Raw genomic sequence first — 20,477 nt, 5'->3', positions numbered from 1 at the left:
ATAGGGCCATAAATGCTGTGGATTTGGAGAACCGGACCATGGCAGAAATTAAGAAGAAATGGTCCGATGTAAAACTTTAAATGAAGAAACGAGTGGTGGCGCATTGTAACAGCATGGCAGCTATATGGTTAGAGTGACATGCATTTCCTGAGTGATTTTGTCATTTGTTTGACACCCTCAAGTTTAACAGAAGTTATTAAATGGTGGCGGATTAAACAGAAGGCTATATAGCATTTCGCGTTTTGGCATTTTGATGTGATCATCCATACTACTGATCGTACTTTTATTTTTATGTTTTTTGAATAGTCAACATCATAAACGTAGTAGTGGAAACTTTATTTTGTAATGTTTGGTGAGTTTCGGCACTTTTCAGTTAGAATTCGCCATGTTACAGAGCCAGACTAGACTTTGCGGACGGTCCGCACACTCTCACGTCTGCTCAAAACTTTCCGTGACGGCCCGTACATTCTCACGTCAAGTAAATCTTTATACATCACAAACCGTACGCGAGCTTTTTGTGCGTACGCACCGTTTATCCATGAAGCCCCTGGGCTCTTAAGTTAAATGAACATACCTGTCAACATTTTGGTACACAAAGTTCGGGGCGTACTCACAAACACACACGCACGCACATACAATAGCAAAAGGGACAGGCTAGCAGGTTATAGCTTTTGCCACTTCTAACTCTAGATATGTGTCAGTGAGTCCCATCAAGTTTGAGCCATTTTCAGCGCTAAATCTCCTCACACTTCTTGCTGAAAATCCTCTAGGTCCCCCACTTTCATTTTATAGGCGTGCAGAGATTTTGTCAGATGACATGCCTTTTTGTGCCATTTCTATAATCAGGCCAGAGTAGGGTTCCAGAGAAATTTTTGCCTGGGCTAAAGAAGCATCGGCAATCCTAAATTTGGCGCATGTCTTGTCTTGAAAATGACCACATCCGGTCTCAGGATTTGAAAAAAGGTGCCTTTTTTCGTTTTTGTTTTCTAGTGATTATATTTTTGTTATCATAAATAGATAATGAAATTCAAACTCATAATTTTTTTTCGCTCATCCGTTTTTTACCGTGAAACAGAAAAACGCCTTGTATTTCTTTTTTATTTTTTTAAATTTTAAAATCTAAATCAAATAACCACTCCTTTTTAGTTTTTGAAGAAGAGAATGTCTTATATGGGGAGAACTCCCAGTCTCGGGAAACTTCCGGGTTCTGAACTGGTTGCAGTTCCATTCTAGTTCCATATGAGGGCGCTAACGGTTGAGTGCAGAATGAATGAAGGTCTATGGAGCTATACCCCTCAAAATCCACTTTTCTCAGGATATAATTTTTTGTCTAGTAATTTGAATTCTGAATTCGAAAGGGGAGGCAAAAAGAATACACACCGCTAGGTTATGGATTTTTTTTAAGTCACCTTTCTGTTCTAAAAAGCCTTTTAAAATGTCGCTGACGTCCTACTGTCGTCGAAATAATAGTTTAAGTTTTTAACCAATATCAAAATATAAAACAGCACGGAAAAGTATGATGCAAAGTGTTTATTTGAATCCAACACAACGGATTGATTCCAGCAAACGTGAGTAGACCCCGGAGTCTGACTGCAATTTTTCTCCAGACATCTGCTTTTATATTTTTCCTTCATTATTTTTGATATTTTACCATTGGTACATTACATTACTCTGCAACATCGAGTGGACATCGGGGACAGTGCCTCTGGACTGGCAGACCAGGGTGGTGGTTCCCCTCTTTAAAAAGGGGGACCGGAGGGTGTGCTCCAACTTTAGGGGGATCACACTCCTCCGCCTCCCTGGGAAAGTCTATTCAGGGGTCCTGGAGAGGAGGGTCCGTCGGATTGTCGAACCTCGGATTCAGGAGGAGCAATGTGGTTTTCGTCCTGGCCGTGGAACAGTGGACCAGCTTTATACCCTCTGCGGAGTCCTGGAGGGTACATGGGAGTTCGCCCAACCAGTCTACACATGTTTTGTGGATTTGGAAAAGGCGTTCGACTGTCCCTCGGGGGCTCATGTGGGGGGTGCTCTGAGAGTACGGGGTACCGGATTTCCTGATCGGGGCTGTCCGGTCCCTGTACGACCGGTGCCAGAGTTTGGTCCGCATTGCCGGTAGTAAGTCGAACTTGTTTCCGGTGAGGGTTGGACTCCGCCAGGGCTGCCCTATGTCACCGATTCTGTTCATTACCTATATGGACAGAATTTCTAGGCGCAGCCAGGGTGTTGAGGGGGTCCGGTTTGGTGACCTCAGGATCGGGTCGCTGCTTTTTGCGGATGATGTGGTCCTGTTGGCTTCATCGGGCCGTGACCTTCAGCTCTCACTGGAGCGGTTCGCAACCGAATGTGAAGCGGCTGGGATGCGAATCAGCACCTCCAAATCTGAGGCCATGGTAATCGACCGGAAAAGGGTGGAGTGCCATCTCCGGGTCGGGGAGGAGATCCTGAACCAAGCGGAGGAGTTCAAGTATCTCGGGGTCTTGTTCACGAGTGAGGGAAGAATGGAGCGTGAGGTCGACAGGCGGATCGGTGCGGTGTCCGCAGTGATGCGGGCTCTGCATCGGTCCGTCGTGGTGAAGAAGGAGCTGAGTCGAAAGGCGAAGCTCTCTATTTACCAGCCGATCTACGTTCGTACCCTCACCAATGGTCACGAACTATGGGTAGTGACCGAAAGAACGAGATCGCGAATACAAGCGGCCGAAATGAGCTTTCTCCGCAGGGTGTCCGGGCTCTCCCTTAGAGATAGGGTGAGAAGCTCGGTCATCCGGGAGGGGCTCAGAGTAGAACCGCTGCTCCTCCGCGTCGAGAGGAGCCAGCTGAGGTGGCTCGGGCATCTGATTAGGATGCCTCCTGGACGCCTCCCTGGTGAGGTGTTCCGGGCACGTCCCACTGGGAAGAGGCCCCGGGGAAGACCCAGGACACGCTGGAGGGACTATGTCTCTCGGCTGGCCTGGGAACGCCTCGGGGTCCCCCAGGAAGAGCTGGTGGAAGTGGCCGGGGGGAGGGAAGTCTGGGCCTCCCTGCTTAGGTCGCTGCCCCCGCGACCCGATCCCCGGACAAGCGGCAGATGACGGACGGACGGACATTACATGTGGTCACAGAGTCAAATATGCATTTCAAACTCGGTTGGTCCATTGTCACAGAATTTGCATAGCCTGGACTTTCCCTAACTTTCTCCCTCCAGGTCCACGTGGGGCCTTGCAGCCCAGCTGCACAGGTTATACAGAGTTTAAGGACATAAATCTGTCCCCTGATGTCTAGCGCTTGTAGTTCTCAATATCTGGGCCTTGTAGTCTTTCATGGGAGAGGCCTAAACACACACTTCTCTCTGTTGCTCTCTAACTATCTATCTGGACTTCCACATTTTGGCCTTTATATCTGCTACGTTTTAGTGGTAATACTAATCAGTCAACAGCTTTGCATCTGGTTTTCAGTAATATAGCATATAAAAGTAATAACGGTGATTAAGAGGTTCATTTTCAATCATATAATCCATAATCATTTCAACTTCATGATTACAGCAGTAGGATATTTTTTCCACTACACCACACATTGTATGGCCGAGATACTGCTTGACGGCAAGCTCTGGTTACTTCCACTTTTCTTTCGAGGCATCAACAACACAGCTGACAGGGGAGCCTGTCAATACACATGCTATAAAGAGTTTCTTCATCGTTTTCCACACCGTTTTTGCATTACCCCCTCCACACGTGGTTGAAGATGTTCAACAATTACTTGCTAGTGGTAGCATCGAATACAGACGGTTGGCCAGATCCTCGCAAACATGCACTCCTTCTTCTCACTGCCTTGGGACTGAAGGCCAGAGACTCTTTTACACATTGCCAGAGCAAGGTGAGACTCTGGAAGCCGCTATAACAGCGCTTGAAAAGTACTTTATTCCTCAACGGAATGTCGTGGCGGAGCGCCATGCTTTCCGAAAGCGTGCTCAAGCCCCTCATGAATCTGTGCTACAGTACGTTGCTGCTTTGAGAGACTTGGCAAATACTTCTGAGTTTGGTGCAAACTTAGACGAAATGCTTTGTGATCAGTTAGTGGAATACTTGAACAATCCTCGCATACGTGAAAGGCTACTTCTCGAGCTAGATTTAACGTTGCAGAAAGCCATTAACCTTGCCACACAGATAGAATCTGCTGGTGAACAGGCGAAATGCATTGCAGGCGATCGTTTGCAGATCGGACAGACACCTTGCCAACAATGTATCCTACCCTACTGTCTCTGTCAAGTGCAAGACTTGTAATAAAACAGGACATTATGCCAGAGTGTGTCGCTCCTCCGTAACATGCTCTGTATCGCGAAATTGACATGCCTGAAGTGCAGATCCTCTACCTGCATGATCACACTGGATCTAAAAAAATTCAATACACAGTTAACATTGAGACTGCAACTACTACAGTGCCTGTGGAGCTCACAGTGGATTCTGGCTCTACTGTGTCCATTCTGCCAAAATGCTTGTTCGATAAACACTTCAAACATGTAAATCTGCTACCTCCTACAGTTAAATTAGTGACCTACTCTCGTGCCCCTATTCCAGTCATTGGCTGTCAACCAGTTACTGTGTCCTGGAATGATGCTACATGCCAAACTTTCCTCTTCATCGTGGAATCTGGTACTGCTCTGCTGGGCATGGACTTGATCAATTGCCTGAGCCTGTGCTTCAAAGGCACTGCTGTTCAACCTGCTCCTTCGATGACCTCTGCTCCTGTCATGACCACTGCTCCTCTGCCTACATCCACCCTCGGCTGTGCAAAAGGTTTTGTGCATAAGGTTAAAGTGTCCTAGACTGTCATGCCTGTACGTCAAAAATTACGCTGCTTACCCCTGTCTGTGCGGAATGCTGTGAGCTCTGAGATTCAAGATCTCCTTCAGGCAGGTGTGATAGAGAGGATAGATGCTTCCCCCTGGGTCTCTCCAATTTTGGTCGTCCAAAAGAAGTCTGGTAAAATCCGTATGTGTGTGGACCTGTGTGAACCCAACAAGGCTGTGGTTGTGGACTCCTTTCCTCTCCCACACATAGACGAGATGCTGAGCCTGCTGCACGGGGCCACAGTGTTCTCCACCATTGATTTGGAGAGTGCATACTTTCAGTTGCCATTACACAAGGACAGTCGTGACCTGACTGCCTTCATTACGCAAGGACTCTAAGTTTTGCCGTGTCTCTTATAGACAGGCCTCTGCACCCACTGCCTTTCAGAAGATGCTGGCCACTATACTTACAGGCTTACCTAATTTTGCTAACTACCTAGATGATGTCATCGTGTGGGGTCGCACACAAGCTACACACGATAACACACTGAAAGCTATGCTACGGCGTTTGAAAGATGCAGGGCTGCAACTGAATACATCAAGTGCCACTTCAACAGGGTGAGTCTGCTTTTCCTTGGACGTCGCTCTGGATAAGAGTGTTTGCTAAAATGACTAAATGTAAAATGTACAATAAGTTCATTCCGAGCTTTGCTACAGTAGTATAGCCTCTGCGTCAGTGCTTTCGCCATGACAATGAGTTCAGCTGGTCAGAGGATGCACAGAACAGTTTTGAGACTGTGAAGAAGCTGCTAGTGGAGAGCCCAGCCCTAGCTCTGTTCAACCCTGATCTCCCCACCATCGTCACAACGGATGCTCCGGATTACGGCCTTGGCGCGGTGCTTTCACAGATCCAACCCAACCACACTGAGCGCACATCTATTATTAGATTTGCTATAGATAGATGGAAATTAAGAAGATAGATGGAATAGAAAGAAGAACAAAATGTGAATGTGTATGCATCTGTATCCATGTGAATGCATGGGTTTATGTGAACAGTAGGTAGATAGATTTACGGTGTATGTAAAGATGTATAAGAGAAGCATCAAATTGTTTCGTATTTAACTAAAGGATAAAAATTGAGAAAGGGGGTAGGACTTGAAAAGTTTGTTATGAACTTCTTCCTACTCCTTTTTGAACATGGGAATTTCTCATTTGAATTACTTACAATTATTCATGACCTTATTAAGCTGTAATTTTATATATGTATGCATGTCTGTGTATATACAAATTTTATGTTATTTTATAATTTTTTCTACCTAAACTAATCAACTAGTCAAATAAACTAAAAACTAAACAGTCGCTTTTGCTTCTAGGACTCTCACATCTGCTAAACGCATATACTCAACAGTCGAGAAAGAAGCTCTTGGATGCGTGTGGGCTGTAGAGAAATGGAGAACTTGTGGGGCAGACGATTCACACTACGTACAGATCACCAGGCACTGACCACCCTCCTGACTAGGGATGGGGATCGATACCCGGTTCTCTAAGGACCCGGTTCCAAATTTCTCAAAACCCGAAGATCAAGAAGGTCTGAGCTTATCGATACCGCTATTGAGACTAGGTAGGCTAATATAATGTAACTTGTCTCGAGAGGTAAGTCATGTAATTTAAATCAAATCACTGGTGCACAAACATACATTGATTGTCTAATAAAATTACTAAATTCAATTTAGACTGCCAAACGCCTTTAAACTAAAAGAAGAAGAATTTAATTGGTTCACGCCCTACTCTGCTTTATTTCTCATTTTGTTGTTAGTTACGATGGCTGAACGTACTAAGCGTACAAAGGCTTGGCTGCATTTTAATAAAGCCAAAGTTAAGGACGGAGCGACGTGTCATATGTTTGAAGATAATTTATTGTAAGAGGGGGGGGGGGGGGGGGGGGGGTACTACTGCAATGAATAAGCACCTCAACATTGTGCATCAGCTAAAGGTAAAATGCATTTTTCGAGAAGCAACGGTGCCAACCAGCTGCCAGACAATCCTCCTCCTCCACCCAAGGTATGCATGTGTAATGGGGGTGAACCTGTGAAACTCACTCCTCAGGTATGTAATAGGCCACCCACGTCAACGAATAGCTAGCTTTTCTTTGCCGTAGCTGGTAGTGGTCGCGCTTGGCAAGTCAGAGGTCGTGCGTTCAAGCCCAGCGAGTGGCGAACGACGCCTTGTAGTGACGGAGCGTGGCCACGTCCGTTACATACCGTCACACATGGAAACATTTTTTCGATATTGATACCATTTTCGAGACTGCTTAACGATCCGAGTCTTTATCGATACCACTATCGATACTTTTCTGGGGTGAGCTTGAGCTAACCACCATCTAAATGAATGAATTTGGCAAATGTTAAACATATAGCAGCACCAACACAACCCACGCCACACGTTATGTAAACAAGATTACTGAACAACATTTATAAGAATAACTTCAGTAAAACAATGTCAAATAGAACAAGGGAAACGTCTTCCTCTCCCTTGTCCTGGTACTTGTCTTCCTCTCCCTTGCCCATGTCCCACTCCTCTCCCTTGTCCTGGTACTTGTCTTCCTCTCCCTTGTGCAGGCATTACTGTATTCTTACTTTCTTGAGATGCTCTATATTGTTCTTTTTCCACACCAGATCAGCATAGAGCAATTGAAAGAACCTCAACACCTGAATGTTTCCTAGTTGGGAATCAGCTGTGATGTACAGTATTTGCATAACGTCAGCTGTTTCTCAATAGCAATGGAATAAAATAAAGGGGATATATTTGTGTTTCAATTCACAATATAAACAGCTGTTCACTTTCACTTTAGCCAATAATTTAGGTTTTGAACATGATGTTTTCTGTTTTGCTGACAGTGTGAAAGCATTGGTAAATTGGGCAGTAAAAATCGATTGTTTGGGTCTTGGTTGAGCTTGTGTGTAAAAGAAGTTCAAGAATTTAAAATGTGCATTTACACTATGCATTTTGTGTCAAAGCAACAAGAAATGTATTAATTGTACAGCCTACACAGACGGATGTTGTGCTAACTGTGTTAAGAGTTTAGGAAACTTGCTAAAGGTATTGAAAAAACTGTCATAGCGATTGTAAAATACTGTATTTATATAGGCCTAGCACAATTCATACCCAATGGAAATTCCAAGTGCTTTACAAATGAGCAGAAGTGTAAGTGTAGTGTGTATTTATTAAAACAAATAAAAAAATATGTGTGAAATTATGAACATTATTAGTTGGAAAATTATAAAGGAGAGAAATATTCAATTTTAAAAAGAACGGACGAAAAAGTTATAACGGCTTATTTTGCGCAAACATGTCAGCTCTCAATTGTGTGTAAGAGTGCTCTTGGGTGTGCGCAAATTCTGTTCTTACCTAAGAACAAATCCCAAATAAAAAAACTATGGTGAATGCCAGAATCTTTGTGAAAACTGCGTAAGTGGGGTTTGAGTACAAATTTGCTCATAAGAACATTTGGTGAATGAGGCCCAGTGTCTTTAGATCTCTAGTATCAGTGTGTTTGTGTGAGTAGTATATCCATAGCCAAGGAACATTTTAACAGGCTATACAATTGTAAAGTAATTATGCATGTGTACGCAAGTGTAACAGTGTGTTAAAGTCACAAAGTCCTCAAGCCAACTCGGAGGCCGTCTGACACGAGCAGGGGTGTGAGAGTTCATGGCATCAGGTAGGTCAGACTCAGGGACTGTGTAGTTGTCACTCACAGCATCTGGTAGGTCAGGCTCAGGGACTGTGTAGTTGTCACACACAGCATCTGGCGTAGAGCATGTAAGTGTCTCTGGCGAGGCAGGGGCATGGTATCTAGCCAGTCGTGAGGAATGCCATTTCCTACCGTCAGATAAGAGGAAAGTGCCAGGGCCAACTTGCTTTCTTATCACCAGCGGCTTGGTGTAGCGTGAGTGAGCCTTTGGAACATGGAAAGGCTTCCGGACACGCACTGTTCCCTTCTTTGAAAGAGGTAACGTGTGCTCCACGCCGGGAGTCAGTGTATGAATTCATTTTTTTTTTGACAGGAGAACACTCTCTGACGAATCACATCAGTGTCAACGCTTGTCAGCGGCGGAGGAAGGATATGGAGGCGTGTGCGCATTTTTCTGCCATGCAGCAACTCGAAGGGTGACAGTCCAGTAGTAGCATGTGGAGTGGCATGGTTAGGAATGGGGATCGATACCCGGTTTAGTACAATAATACTTTATCAGTACACCTGCATACATAACACAATTATTAATAATTTTCAGAATCAGAATGGCTTTTATTCGCCAAGAAACTTCAAACAGATGCAGACATCCAAACCTGCAGAGACTCATTTCCGGGAGGTGGCTTCAAGCTTTTTGCGTCGTTGAATACTCGTGTTTCTCTGGGTCTTTCACCAACTATTACGCCCTTACAAGTTTCGGAAAGGGTATCTCCCTTATGTTCCACCTTTTTGCGCGAACTCTGACTGTAAAGAGAACTGTCATTTTGATGAGATAGTGCGGCATGCAATACACGACCAGTTTCTCCTTTGTCAACTGTAAGAAAATACTGCAATGCATAAAAATGACAGATATACTTTTAACTGGTCTTATCATTTAGGTTTCAAAGCAGCACTTTATTTCACCTTCATACTGCTGACATACTTTTGTCTGCTATATTGATAACTGTTATGCAATATACTCTTCATCACTATATTTGCTCATTTTTCTAACTTCAAACTTTCTGTTTCATTCTTTGATACTTTTAACGCTTACACATGTATGAAAGTCAATAATATACTGTTTTCATCACAGTTTTTTTCTAAATTTTCAACAGTAAGAAAATATTGCAATGCATAACAATAACAGATATACTTCTAACACTTTTTCTCACCATTTTGTTTTTAAAGCACATACCTCTTTTTAAAATGTTGTAAAACCTTCTTTACTATTCAAGCCATCAAAACAATCGTTTCAACTGCTTTCAGCAAACACACACATTTTCTTCAGGAAATGTACCTTTCTAGTTTCGACTTAGTATCTCAGTTTTTTTTACTGGCAGAAATGGGCTTCCATACGGGCTCGGCCCACCCAGACCCCCACCCAGCCTATGCAACAGTCCCGATGCGCGGCCACGAGAAAATGAACGAATCACTCTTTGAGCGGACTCGTTACTCCCGAGTCCTTGTAAGGATTCGTTCAAAATGAACGAATCGTTCACGAACGACACATCACTAGTTCACATTCGCCAATAGCCAATTTACATTGAGCTGAATGAATGCTCACTTAATGAATGAGCACAGGGACAAATGGCTTGAGTTGCCTGCCCTGTTTAGCAAATGGTTGTCACACATACATGAAATGTCGTTAATATAGTTTATTCCCGTTATTTTAAAACAGATTTGATTTTTTGTAAAAACGTTCATAACATGATGGCAAATATATTATGTTAAGAGGGAGCATAGATTGTGGACATGTCTATCTGGAGCAAAGACTAAGAATAATACTTTAACTGTTAACCACAATTTATATATTTAAATAATATTAGTCTTGCCTTCAGAAGCTTTTGTTAAACACACCCATTATTCTTTTTTTGATCGGGTCATCAAGCCAGACTGCTTTTGTGGGACAATGAAGGTCCTCAGTGATTATGTTTCACCCCCACTTACATCTGATGGAAACGTCTTGTAGCCTATATGGTTCTGTGAATAAGCCCCTTTCAAAGGCAAATGTTCAATAAAGTATATTTTAGACACAGTTCTCAAGCTTTTATTTATTACATTATTACTGAGTCTTGTTAGATCACGTTATATCCATTAATAGGCGTTTGGTTTTGTAGGATGAACATATAAAACACTGGCCACATTTCTACACTGATGATAAATTGAAGGCAGTGTGAATTTCGTGGCATTTCGTTTGAATATAAAGTTGACAGTAAGCTATGGTAAGTCTGCATTATGGAAGATTTCGGTTACTAAAATAACTAAGCTTTCTTTGCCTGGCGAGAACAACGACGGAGCTGTTCATGTGAACAGTCGATTTCATCGGATACAATGCGTTGGAAATCATACTCATATCACGAAGAAAAAAAGCAACATATGTGATGAGTTCCATCTAGAATATCCCTATATTTAGCCCTATAGCCTATTTCTAAAAAACAAGTGGAAGGAATACTATACAGTGACAGAATACATTTCCGTCAAGTTTGCATCATGTCTCTAGCTATGTCTACTACCGCGCACTTGTGCACTTCGAGCACTGACTTTCAGTGCTTAGGGCACTTTACTCACAAAACCAGAAGAATTCAGTGCACTGAAAGTACCCGGATGGCGCACTGCAAACGGTCCAAAAAAACAGTGTACAACGATGGACACTACTCGCCCTAAACAGGCGCCATCTTGGCTACGTAGCGGAAAAGGAGGAGCCCTTTCGGCAGCTTTTTTCACTTGAGTGGAGAAGCGCGTTCATTTTGGCAGGTTTTGCGGGTGTGTCGAGCAGATTTGCATCCGTCACTTCCACTAAGTGTTTATTGTAAGTGTTCCATTTGAGACAGCACTTATCAGCAACGGAGTGCACTGAATATGTAAGTGCACTGTTTTGCAGGGCACTGTATTGCAGTGTACTTCATAAAGTGCGCGGTAGTAGACACAGCCTCTGATTCTTATCGGACTTCCTGCCCATAGATTCTGCCACTGCAATGCCTTAGCTCACACGCTCGTAACCATATAAATCTATGCTCGCGACTGGTTGTCGCAAAGTATGACGTGTACAGCTAGTTGCAAGCGTGCACAAGGTCTCGGACCAAGCCCCCACCCCTCGGCTTGAGGCAACAGCCCCGGTGGATGTAGGTGGTATTGCATTTCCGATTTTCTACCCGACTCCGGTCGTCCGGTCGTTTTTATTCTATTAACTCCAGTCAACATATCTAAAACTATCTCCCCCAATAATTTTTGTTCAATTCTTGAACCTGGCTCATACTATTAGCTTTTTCATAGAAGATTTTTTCCTGATTTTTTCTAAGATTGAAACCAATCCGAAATGGGTAAACTAGCAGCCCATTTATTTGCTTACGTCAAGAAAAATTGCCTGGAAACGTGCTCGCGGATACGAACAATGAACGAGCACAAAAGGGAGCATCAGCAAATCGCTGATTTACTTGAGCTGAATGAGAACAAGGAGAAAGGATTTGATAATCTACAGCTGCCTGCCTTTATTGTAGCACGTTTTACAAATAGTTGCACACACATGACGGTTGTTTGTAGAGTTTTGTTTTCAGTTATTTTAAAGCAGATTTAACCATTTTGTAATGAACGCTATTATGCTCATGGCATGACAAACGCCTAATATAATTAGTTGTAATATCGTGGCATGTTACGGCTAGGGATGTCACGAGAACCGATACTTACGGTACCTTCCGATGCTAAAATAACAAAACACCGACGATGCCCATCTTTTGAAGCACAGTAAGTACCGTGAGCGCCGATGCCAGATGTTAGCATCGGTGCTGCGCCTTCAGGAGTGTTCCAGTCGACGTTTACATTAAGAAAAACAAGATAACAACTGCTGCTTTAGCGATCGCCCCACTTCGACTTGTTGACAAGAAAGGCAAAGAAAGTTGTTTGCGTTTGAGGCAGATGAACCTGGCGTTATAATTAATCCTGCAGAATCCATTATGCAAAAAATGCTACCGCAGTCTTCAGACCAAGGGGGAATACTTCCAATTTAGCTAAGCACCTGAAAGATCGTCATCTGGATTTGTTTAAAGAATTCAAGGCAAGTTCTGATTCAGTTCCAGAAGAGGCGCAGCACCGATGCTAACATCTGGCATCATACAAAATAAATCAACGTTCATTGAAGTCGCGGCGAAATTCTGAATACATCCAAAGAATTCTCTTTTTCTGTTTGTTTAATCTGTCATACTAAAATACACGTTACATGATGTTTGAGATGGTGGGCACCTGTGTTACAATGGCTTATGTACATAGTTTAGGTTAGCTGTAGTTTTAACGTTAGCCCATAGCTTAGAAGGTAAACTCGTGTCATGTTCATCTTGTTAGCTGAATGGCTTAATTGCACTTTATTATGTTGTGCCATGTGGACATGTTTTGTATGTCTTTGTAGGACATTTTGCTATTTTTCAAATACTTTAAAGAAGTTCATGGTTCAAGTAGCCTACATGGAATCTTAGACAATCTTCTCTTTTTTTACCATGGTATCGAAATTGGCATCGAGAATCGTGTTATTTTAATGGTATTGGCACCGACTACTGAATTTTTGGTATCGTGACACCCCTAGTTACGGCGTCATTATATATTGTTGACATGTTATTCTGAGGCAAAGACAAAGATGAATAAATCATGTCTGATAACGTCAATATTCTTATGGTCGTTATATTGTTAGAACTTTAAGTCAGTTAACACCACAACGATGGCATTAACAATAAGCTAGTAGCCTAATAGTAAACAACACTCATCATGATTATAATAGTAACAAAGGTATAGGCTTAATTTAGCTTGCTTTGCAGCGCTAGAACAACGACGGAGCCAGATATTCAGGTTTACAGTTTAATTATCCGACACAATACATAAGCAGTTAAACTATAAACACGAAGCAAAAAGAACAACGTATAGGCCCTGCACGTATAATACTACAGTACTAATAGAATTGATTTTCATGAAGTTCACATGTAGGCTATCTGCTTCCTGATCGGACTTGTACAACATTCTGACAGTTTTCTGCAATACCTTAGCTCCAGCTCACAAGCTCGCGACTGGTTGTCGCAAAGTATGACGTGTACAGCTAGTTGCAAGCATGCACGAGTTTTGGAGCTAGGAACAAGCTTCTGCGCAAGACCGGACGAGTCGGTCTGGAAAGATGGCGCGGTCCGTTTGGAGCTCTCGCTTGCCTCACTGCGCCACTGAGCACTTTTCATAGAAATGAATGGGGACGCCATCTTGGAAGAGATAAGTAGCTGTCTCTAGTTATATTAACTCTATGTCTCGGACCTAGGAAAAAAAAAAGCTAGACCGGAAGACACGTAAGTGGAAATATGGCCGTGTCCAGTCTCGCGCTCTCGCTTGCCTCACTGCGCCACTGAGCGCTTTTCATAGAAATTAATGGGTACGCCATCTTGGAAGACAAAAGTAGCTTACTCTAGTTATATTAACTCTATGGGCCCACCACCTGAAACGTCCGATTCCCTACACAAATGTCTTGAGCCTGCCTCTCTTTCAATTTAATTGGTTGAATCTGTAAACCAATCATTTTCCTTTCTGCCCTCACAACATATTTGAGTAAGTAAAACTCCTATCTGCATTTCTTTCTTACTGCGTGGGTGATAAGGTGGGAGGGATATCAAGGGCTGTTTTGGATGCTGATTGGTGAGTTTGGAAAGTCTTTGTAAATGTTGGCCTGTCATTGGTTGCCATCAAGGTATTAAAACCGGCCCGATTTCATTTGACTTTCTTTCTTTCTCAAAGGCGGAGACCCGGTAAGCTTCGCGGCTGCTCAGCTCCAACTAACATCATTATCGTCATCAGGCTTAAGTCAAATAAATCGGTAAGTGCTATGGTCTGGTTGAACTTTACTATTTTGATAAAAATGGCCAATTATCGATACAAGTAATGTAAGCATCGTAATTTGATACCGAATTGAGTCTGGTCACGAAAAAACAACGCTGTCGGAAGAACCTAGATCTAGCTACCTACTGTATCTAGTTAGCTGGTATTCGGCTTGCAATTATTGTAATGTTTTTTGTGTGTTTGTATTGTAAAATATTAAGATATGTCACACCAAGTGTGTAATGAGATTTTCGAAAGTGAGTTTTTTTTTTTTGGTCGAATACGGTAGAGGTAGGTTAGGCTAACGCTAATCTGACCTTTTGCTAGCTATCCTTTTTCTGTCATACATTATTCATTTTTAAACCGGTAGGTGATCCTCCTATATGGATCAGACATATTATGAATATTAGTGTGGTAGATGTAACTTATAATTAACAGGTTATGTGCAATTTTTTCGGCACTCGATAACACATGGTCATGCTCAGTGATTAAGGCCTTGCGGTAGAGAATATTCTAGAAGTTTATCTCTGACCCCACGTGGTGTGACTCATTTCACCGAGCAGACTTCCGGTATTACATTGCAATGCCAAAACTAAAAGGTTTTATGATGTGGATTCCTTCTGAGGCTTGATCTGTGTTTACTTAATATTTTATTTTTCTACATAGACAAAATGTCTAAGGGACCAGCAGTGGGCATCGACCTGGGTACAACCTACTCTTGTGTTGGAGTGTTTCAGCATGGCAAAGTTGAAATCATTGCCAATGACCAGGGTAACAGGACCACTCCAAGCTACGTTGCTTTCACTGATTCCGAGAGGCTCATTGGTGACGCTGCAAAGAATCAGGTGGCAATGAACCCAACCAACACTGTATTTGGTAAGTGCTTTGGATGATGTGCCTGTTTAATTCAACCTAAATCACTATGATGAAGTTTATTCCTGCCATTCGTAGTTTCCACCAGAGGTGTAAAAACCAAAGATGGCCCAACTCCTTCCTTGGATGTCTGAGTGATGTAAAAAATTAAAGTCGGAACGGTTCTAGAGTTCTCTTACTGAAAAGTTTTTATTGTGTGTGTGTGTGTGTATATAGATGCAAAAAGACTCATTGGCCGCAGGTTTGATGATGGAGTTGTGCAGTCTGACATGAAGCACTGGCCTTTTGAAGTCGTCAATGACAACACCCGCCCCAAAGTACAGGTTGAGTACAAGGGCGAAACCAAAAGCTTCTACCCAGAGGAGATCTCTTCCATGGTTCTGGTCAAGATGAAGGAGATTGCAGAAGCCTACCTCGGAAAGGTAAGATTTTATGAATTGACTAAAGTCATATTTTGAATGGCATGTCTAGACATTAAAATTGACCTCAGGTCTATTTCTTCCTCAGACTGTTAACAATGCTGTAGTTACTGTGCCAGCCTACTTCAACGACTCTCAGCGCCAAGCAACCAAAGATGCTGGAACCATCTCTGGCCTGAATGTTCTGCGCATCATCAACGAGCCGACAGCTGCTGCTATTGCCTACGGCTTAGACAAGAAGGTGAGCTACGCCAGAGACCAATTTTTGTTATTTTTTTCGCTGTGATGAAGTTTATTCCTGCCATTCGTAGTTTCCACCAGAGGTTGAAAGACCAAAGATGGCCCAACACCTTCCTTGGATGTCTGAGCGAAGTTTCTAGACCCTGCTGTCTTCCTTGTTAATGATATTTTAATCAATCGAGTCCCCTCTTATGCAACAGGTTGGAGCTGAAAGGAACGTCCTCATCTTCGACCTTGGTGGTGGTACTTTTGATGTGTCTATCCTGACCATTGAGGATGGCATCTTTGAAGTCAAGTCCACTGCTGGAGACACCCATCTGGGTGGAGAAGATTTCGATAACCGCATGGTCAACCACTTCATCGCAGAGTTCAAGCGCAAGTACAAAAAGGACATCAGCGACAACAAGAGGGCTGTACGCCGTCTGCGCACCGCCTGTGAGAGGGCAAAGCGCACCCTGTCTTCCAGCACTCAGGCCAGCATCGAGATCGACTCCCTGTATGAGGGCGTTGACTTCTACACATCCATCACTAGGGCCCGCTTTGAGGAACTCAATGCTGACCTCTTTCGTGGAACTCTGGACCCAGTCGAGAAGTCACTCCGTGATGCCAAGATGGACAAAGGGCAAGTCCATGACATTGTACTCGTCGGTGGCTCTACTCGTATCCCCAAGATTCAGAAGCTACTCCAAGACTTCTTCAACGGCAAAGAGCTCAACAAGAGCATCAACCCTGATGAGGCTGTGGCTTATGGAGCAGGTGAGGCAGTGACTGAACTTAAGCTCCTCTAAGTTTGCTGTGATGACATTTATTCCTGCCATTCGTAGTTTCCACCAGAGGTTGCAAGACCAAAGATGGCCCAACACCTTCCTTGGATGTCTGAGCGACAATAACCAAGTTATAATGTTGATCCTGTAGCTGGTGATGATTTTGACTTAATTGTTTTTGTTTTCAGCTGTCCAGGCTGCCATCCTGTCTGGTGACAAGTCTGAGAATGTCCAGGACTTGCTTCTGCTGGACGTCACCCCCCTGTCCCTGGGTATTGAGACCGCTGGCGGGGTCATGACCGTCCTGATCAAGCGTAACACAACCATTCCAACCAAACAGACTCAGACCTTCACCACCTACTCTGACAACCAGCCTGGTGTGCTTATTCAGGTAAAAAGACTGGATAGAATGTATCTGAAATCCTTCCTTCGCTGTGATGAAGTTTATTCCTGCCATTCGTAGTTTCCACCAGAGGTGTAAAAACCAAAGATGGCCCAACTCCTTCCTTGGATGTCTGAGTGAGATGTAGGTGATTGTTGCTTTTCAAAGAGCCATGCGCATTTTGCTCATACTGATTTTGATCAACAGGTTTACGAGGGTGAGAGAGCCATGACCAAGGACAACAACCTGCTGGGCAAGTTTGAGCTGACTGGCATCCCCCCAGCTCCTCGTGGTGTTCCTCAGATTGAGGTCACCTTCGATATTGATGCCAACGGCATCATGAACGTGTCTGCTGTTGACAAAAGCACTGGCAAAGAGAACAAGATCACCATCACCAACGACAAGGGTAGGTGTCCTGAACTCCTTCAGTGATCTCTAGGAAGGGAAAATCACCCACTAAACTCTCCTACCAAGGTTTCTTCAAAATTATTTTTTCCAGGAAGTTTTTCCTCACCTTCCTTGAGGGTTTGGGTGTAGTCTATGGGCATATGTGAAGCCCTCCGACAAGCTTGTAAAAGGGCTACACGTGTGATTGTTTTGCTGTGCGTTAATGGATTCCTATATATTTTCCAGGTCGTCTCTCCAAGGAGGACATTGAGCGTATGGTCCAGGAGGCTGAGAAGTATAAGTCAGAAGATGATGTCCAGCGTGACAAGGTTTCATCCAAGAACTCTCTGGAGTCCTATGCATTCAACATGAAGTCCACCGTGGAGGATGAGAAACTGACCGGCAAGATCAGTGAGGAGGACAAGACCAAGATTCTGGAGAAGTGCAACGAGGTCATCAGCTGGCTGGACAAGAACCAGGTAAAGTGTGACCAGTTAATTGCTGCCTTAACTTTCTCATGGCCTTTCCTCTTCTTGGAAGAAGCAGTGGCATTCATCCTTGGTGACCCGATGTCTTATTTTTACTATTAGACCGCTGAGAAGGAGGAGTATGAGCACCAGCAGAAAGAGCTGGAGAAGGTGTGCAACCCAATCATCACCAAGCTGTACCAGAGTGCTGGAGGCATGCCTGGTGGTATGCCTGAGGGCATGCCCGGCGGCTTCCCTGGAGCTGGAGGTGCCGCTCCTGGTGCCGGTGGATCATCTGGACCAACCATTGAGGAGGTCGACTAAAGCCATTCCATCGTTTCTGCAACTACCTCTACCCCTTTAACGTCTTAAGTGTTTACCCTCTTGCTGCCTGTGCAGCAGAGTGCAATTTAATACAGGGGTGTAAGGGATCACATTTGTATTGCAACATTGTTTGCAAAAAGACAGAACCATTGCACTAAAGCTGTCAATTTCACATCTATGGAATATTTTTTAATTGGTTTTCAACTGCCTTTATCACAATGCCTTGATAAAATAAAATATTCCGACCTTCCACCCCCAAGTTGGCTTGCTTGACCTTCATTGATAACATTAGCTTAATTGTACACTAAATGCTGAGACTTGTGAACTGTAATTGTTCCTATTGGCATAAGTCAATTTGATCCTTGTAGCAGTGTAAATGTGTGCTTGAATCCCAAGTGTTCTGGTAATTCCAACTAATTTCCAGGCTTGGTTTGGGTTCTGTAGAATTAAAGAAACACTTTGTTTTCTGATTAAGAAACCACAATGAAATTTGACGATAGGCGCACAAGTATAATTCAAAATGTGAAACCCATTTTAAGAAATGATTGGCCCCTCCCACCCTGGACACTCCGTTTCAGTCACTCCCCTCCGGCAGAAGGCTGCGGTCCACAGGACCAAAACCTCACGCCACAAGAACGGTTTCTTCCCATCCGCTGTTGGCCTCTTTTACAAGGCCAAGGATTCACATTGACTTTAAATCACAATCTGCACAATGACACCCTGCACATTGCAATTTGCACTATTGTATCGTTTGCACCATCTGTATTTTCAGGTTAGATTGTTGATTAGGGCTACTTATATTTTTTATTCCCCTTAGTATTAGCTAGATTTAGCTCCTTTTGTATAGTTGGTCCACATATTTAAGATCCAATATTCATATGTTTTATGTATGCACCTCCCTGCCAAAGTAAATTGTTTGTGCAAACATTCATGGCGAATAAAATCCCTTCTGATTCTGACAAACATTAAGACAATTGAAGATGACTTGTTGAACGAATATCTGACAATTTGGATGTGCAAAAAAATCTGGATTACATGAGTTAAAAAATTACATTAATATAAGATAAGGTGTTCCATCTTAACTGTAGATGCAAACATGCTTCTCATGACTGCATTTAACTGTAGAATCATTAGAGATGGATACATGAATGTCTTGACTTCCAACTCCGGCTGCCAAGCTAAATATTGTATTGCTCAAATCAGGTGGTGGGTCGAAGATTTTGAACAATCCCTGACAATGGAGCTGTTTCAAGGAACATTTTACCGACAGGCATATTTTCCAGACAACTACGGTCTGCATCCAATCAGCTCATATACTTGACATCTTCAAAAAATCCAATCGTGTACCCCGATATTCAAGGCAAGTCATTACAGCTGACGCCCATATCCAAAGCGACTTACAGTAAGCACAGACATCCACCCTAGGCAAGTAGGGTGAAGTTCCTTGCCCACACATCATTTAGCATGGCCAGGAATTGAACCGGCGATCTTATGATTAATAGCCCAATTCACTAACCGCTCAGCCATCTGATCCCCTTATCAAGTAGGAAATAAACATGCACAGGCATTTTGGTAAGCTGGTATATTGTCAGAGAGTGACATGGCTTCAAGTGAGTGGAACATGTAAAACAAATGGGTAATTCAGGTATTCTCTAAGGAAACATTGCAACATTCCACACCATGCATGGACCATAATTGTTGTGCTGCTGTTAGTTATCCAAGCAAGTTAACAGTAAGTGATAATGTGCAGAACATTGTTCAAATAAATGTACAGGAAATGTACAGTATTGTTTTAAGTGTGCGTCGTACTTTGTTTTACATTTAGTCATTTAGCAGACGCTCTTATCTAGAGCGACTTACAGTTTTAAAGGCCATATGGCAGGTTAACCACCACTGTCGATTAATGGGTACATAAAGCACTCAAGATATGTATATTATACAAGAAATCTCCAAATGGTGTTTAAGACCAGTTTTTGTAATTTTTTTGTTTGCATTAGCATAGTAGCGTAATTCGACGATGACGTCACGTTGGGGAGTCGTGTAGCAGAGTAGCCTCAGTCTAGTACTAGAACTATGGCGACCGACCGGGATGATGAAGAGGTGGCAAGAACCACTAATGTATATGATGGCCCGCAGCCGGCCGTCAAAGCCAAATAAATGATTAACATATCATTTATTAAAAGATTCATTCATTAAACGGTTCATTGTACCAAGGAGAATGAGTGGAAAGTTGATGAAGTGTCCTCCTGGTGTGTTGCTATCATTTAGCAACGCAGCAACGACCTCTGGAG

The 20,477-nt window shown here is 43.2% G+C and overlaps 1 protein-coding gene and 3 non-coding genes across 4 annotated transcripts; all 4 read left to right on the top strand.

The window, feature by feature from the left end:
- Nucleotides 1-14,219: 14,219 nt before the first annotated feature.
- Nucleotides 14,220-18,445, top strand: hspa8 (heat shock protein 8). The gene is made up of 9 exons (XM_047018011.1): nt 14,220-14,328; nt 14,997-15,206; nt 15,420-15,625; nt 15,711-15,863; nt 16,063-16,618; nt 16,815-17,017; nt 17,216-17,414; nt 17,642-17,874; nt 17,986-18,445. The coding sequence occupies exons 2-9, from the start codon at nt 15,002-15,004 to the stop codon at nt 18,184-18,186; spliced, it is 1,956 nt and encodes a 651-aa protein (XP_046873967.1). The 5' UTR covers nt 14,220-14,328; nt 14,997-15,001; the 3' UTR covers nt 18,187-18,445.
- Nucleotides 15,248-15,341, top strand: LOC124466265. Its single transcript, XR_006955907.1, has one exon. It is a non-coding gene; the product is annotated as a small nucleolar RNA SNORD14 (small nucleolar RNA).
- LOC124466263 lies at nt 15,900-15,993 on the top strand. Its single transcript, XR_006955905.1, has one exon. It is a non-coding gene; the product is annotated as a small nucleolar RNA SNORD14 (small nucleolar RNA).
- Nucleotides 16,653-16,746, top strand: LOC124466264. The gene has a single exon (XR_006955906.1). It is a non-coding gene; the product is annotated as a small nucleolar RNA SNORD14 (small nucleolar RNA).
- Nucleotides 18,446-20,477: the final 2,032 nt, after the last annotated feature.

Source organism: Hypomesus transpacificus, unplaced genomic scaffold (genome assembly GCF_021917145.1).
Source record: "Hypomesus transpacificus isolate Combined female unplaced genomic scaffold, fHypTra1 scaffold_88, whole genome shotgun sequence".
Lineage (NCBI taxonomy): Eukaryota > Metazoa > Chordata > Actinopteri > Osmeriformes > Osmeridae > Hypomesus > Hypomesus transpacificus.
Note: the sequence above shows the minus strand (reverse complement) of the source record. Positions and strands in the feature narration are given on the sequence as shown.

Bases quoted from the DNA above. Each gene is read 5' to 3' on its own strand.
- hspa8 (XM_047018011.1), top strand. From the start codon at position 15,002: ATGTCTAAGGGACCAGCAGTGGGCATCGACCTGGGTACAACCTACTCT. The intron at 16,619-16,814 runs GTGAGGCAGTGA...TTTTGTTTTCAG, and splicing joins GGCTGTGGCTTATGGAGCAG to CTGTCCAGGCTGCCATCCTG. The intron at 17,415-17,641 runs GTAGGTGTCCTG...TATATTTTCCAG, and splicing joins CACCATCACCAACGACAAGG to GTCGTCTCTCCAAGGAGGAC.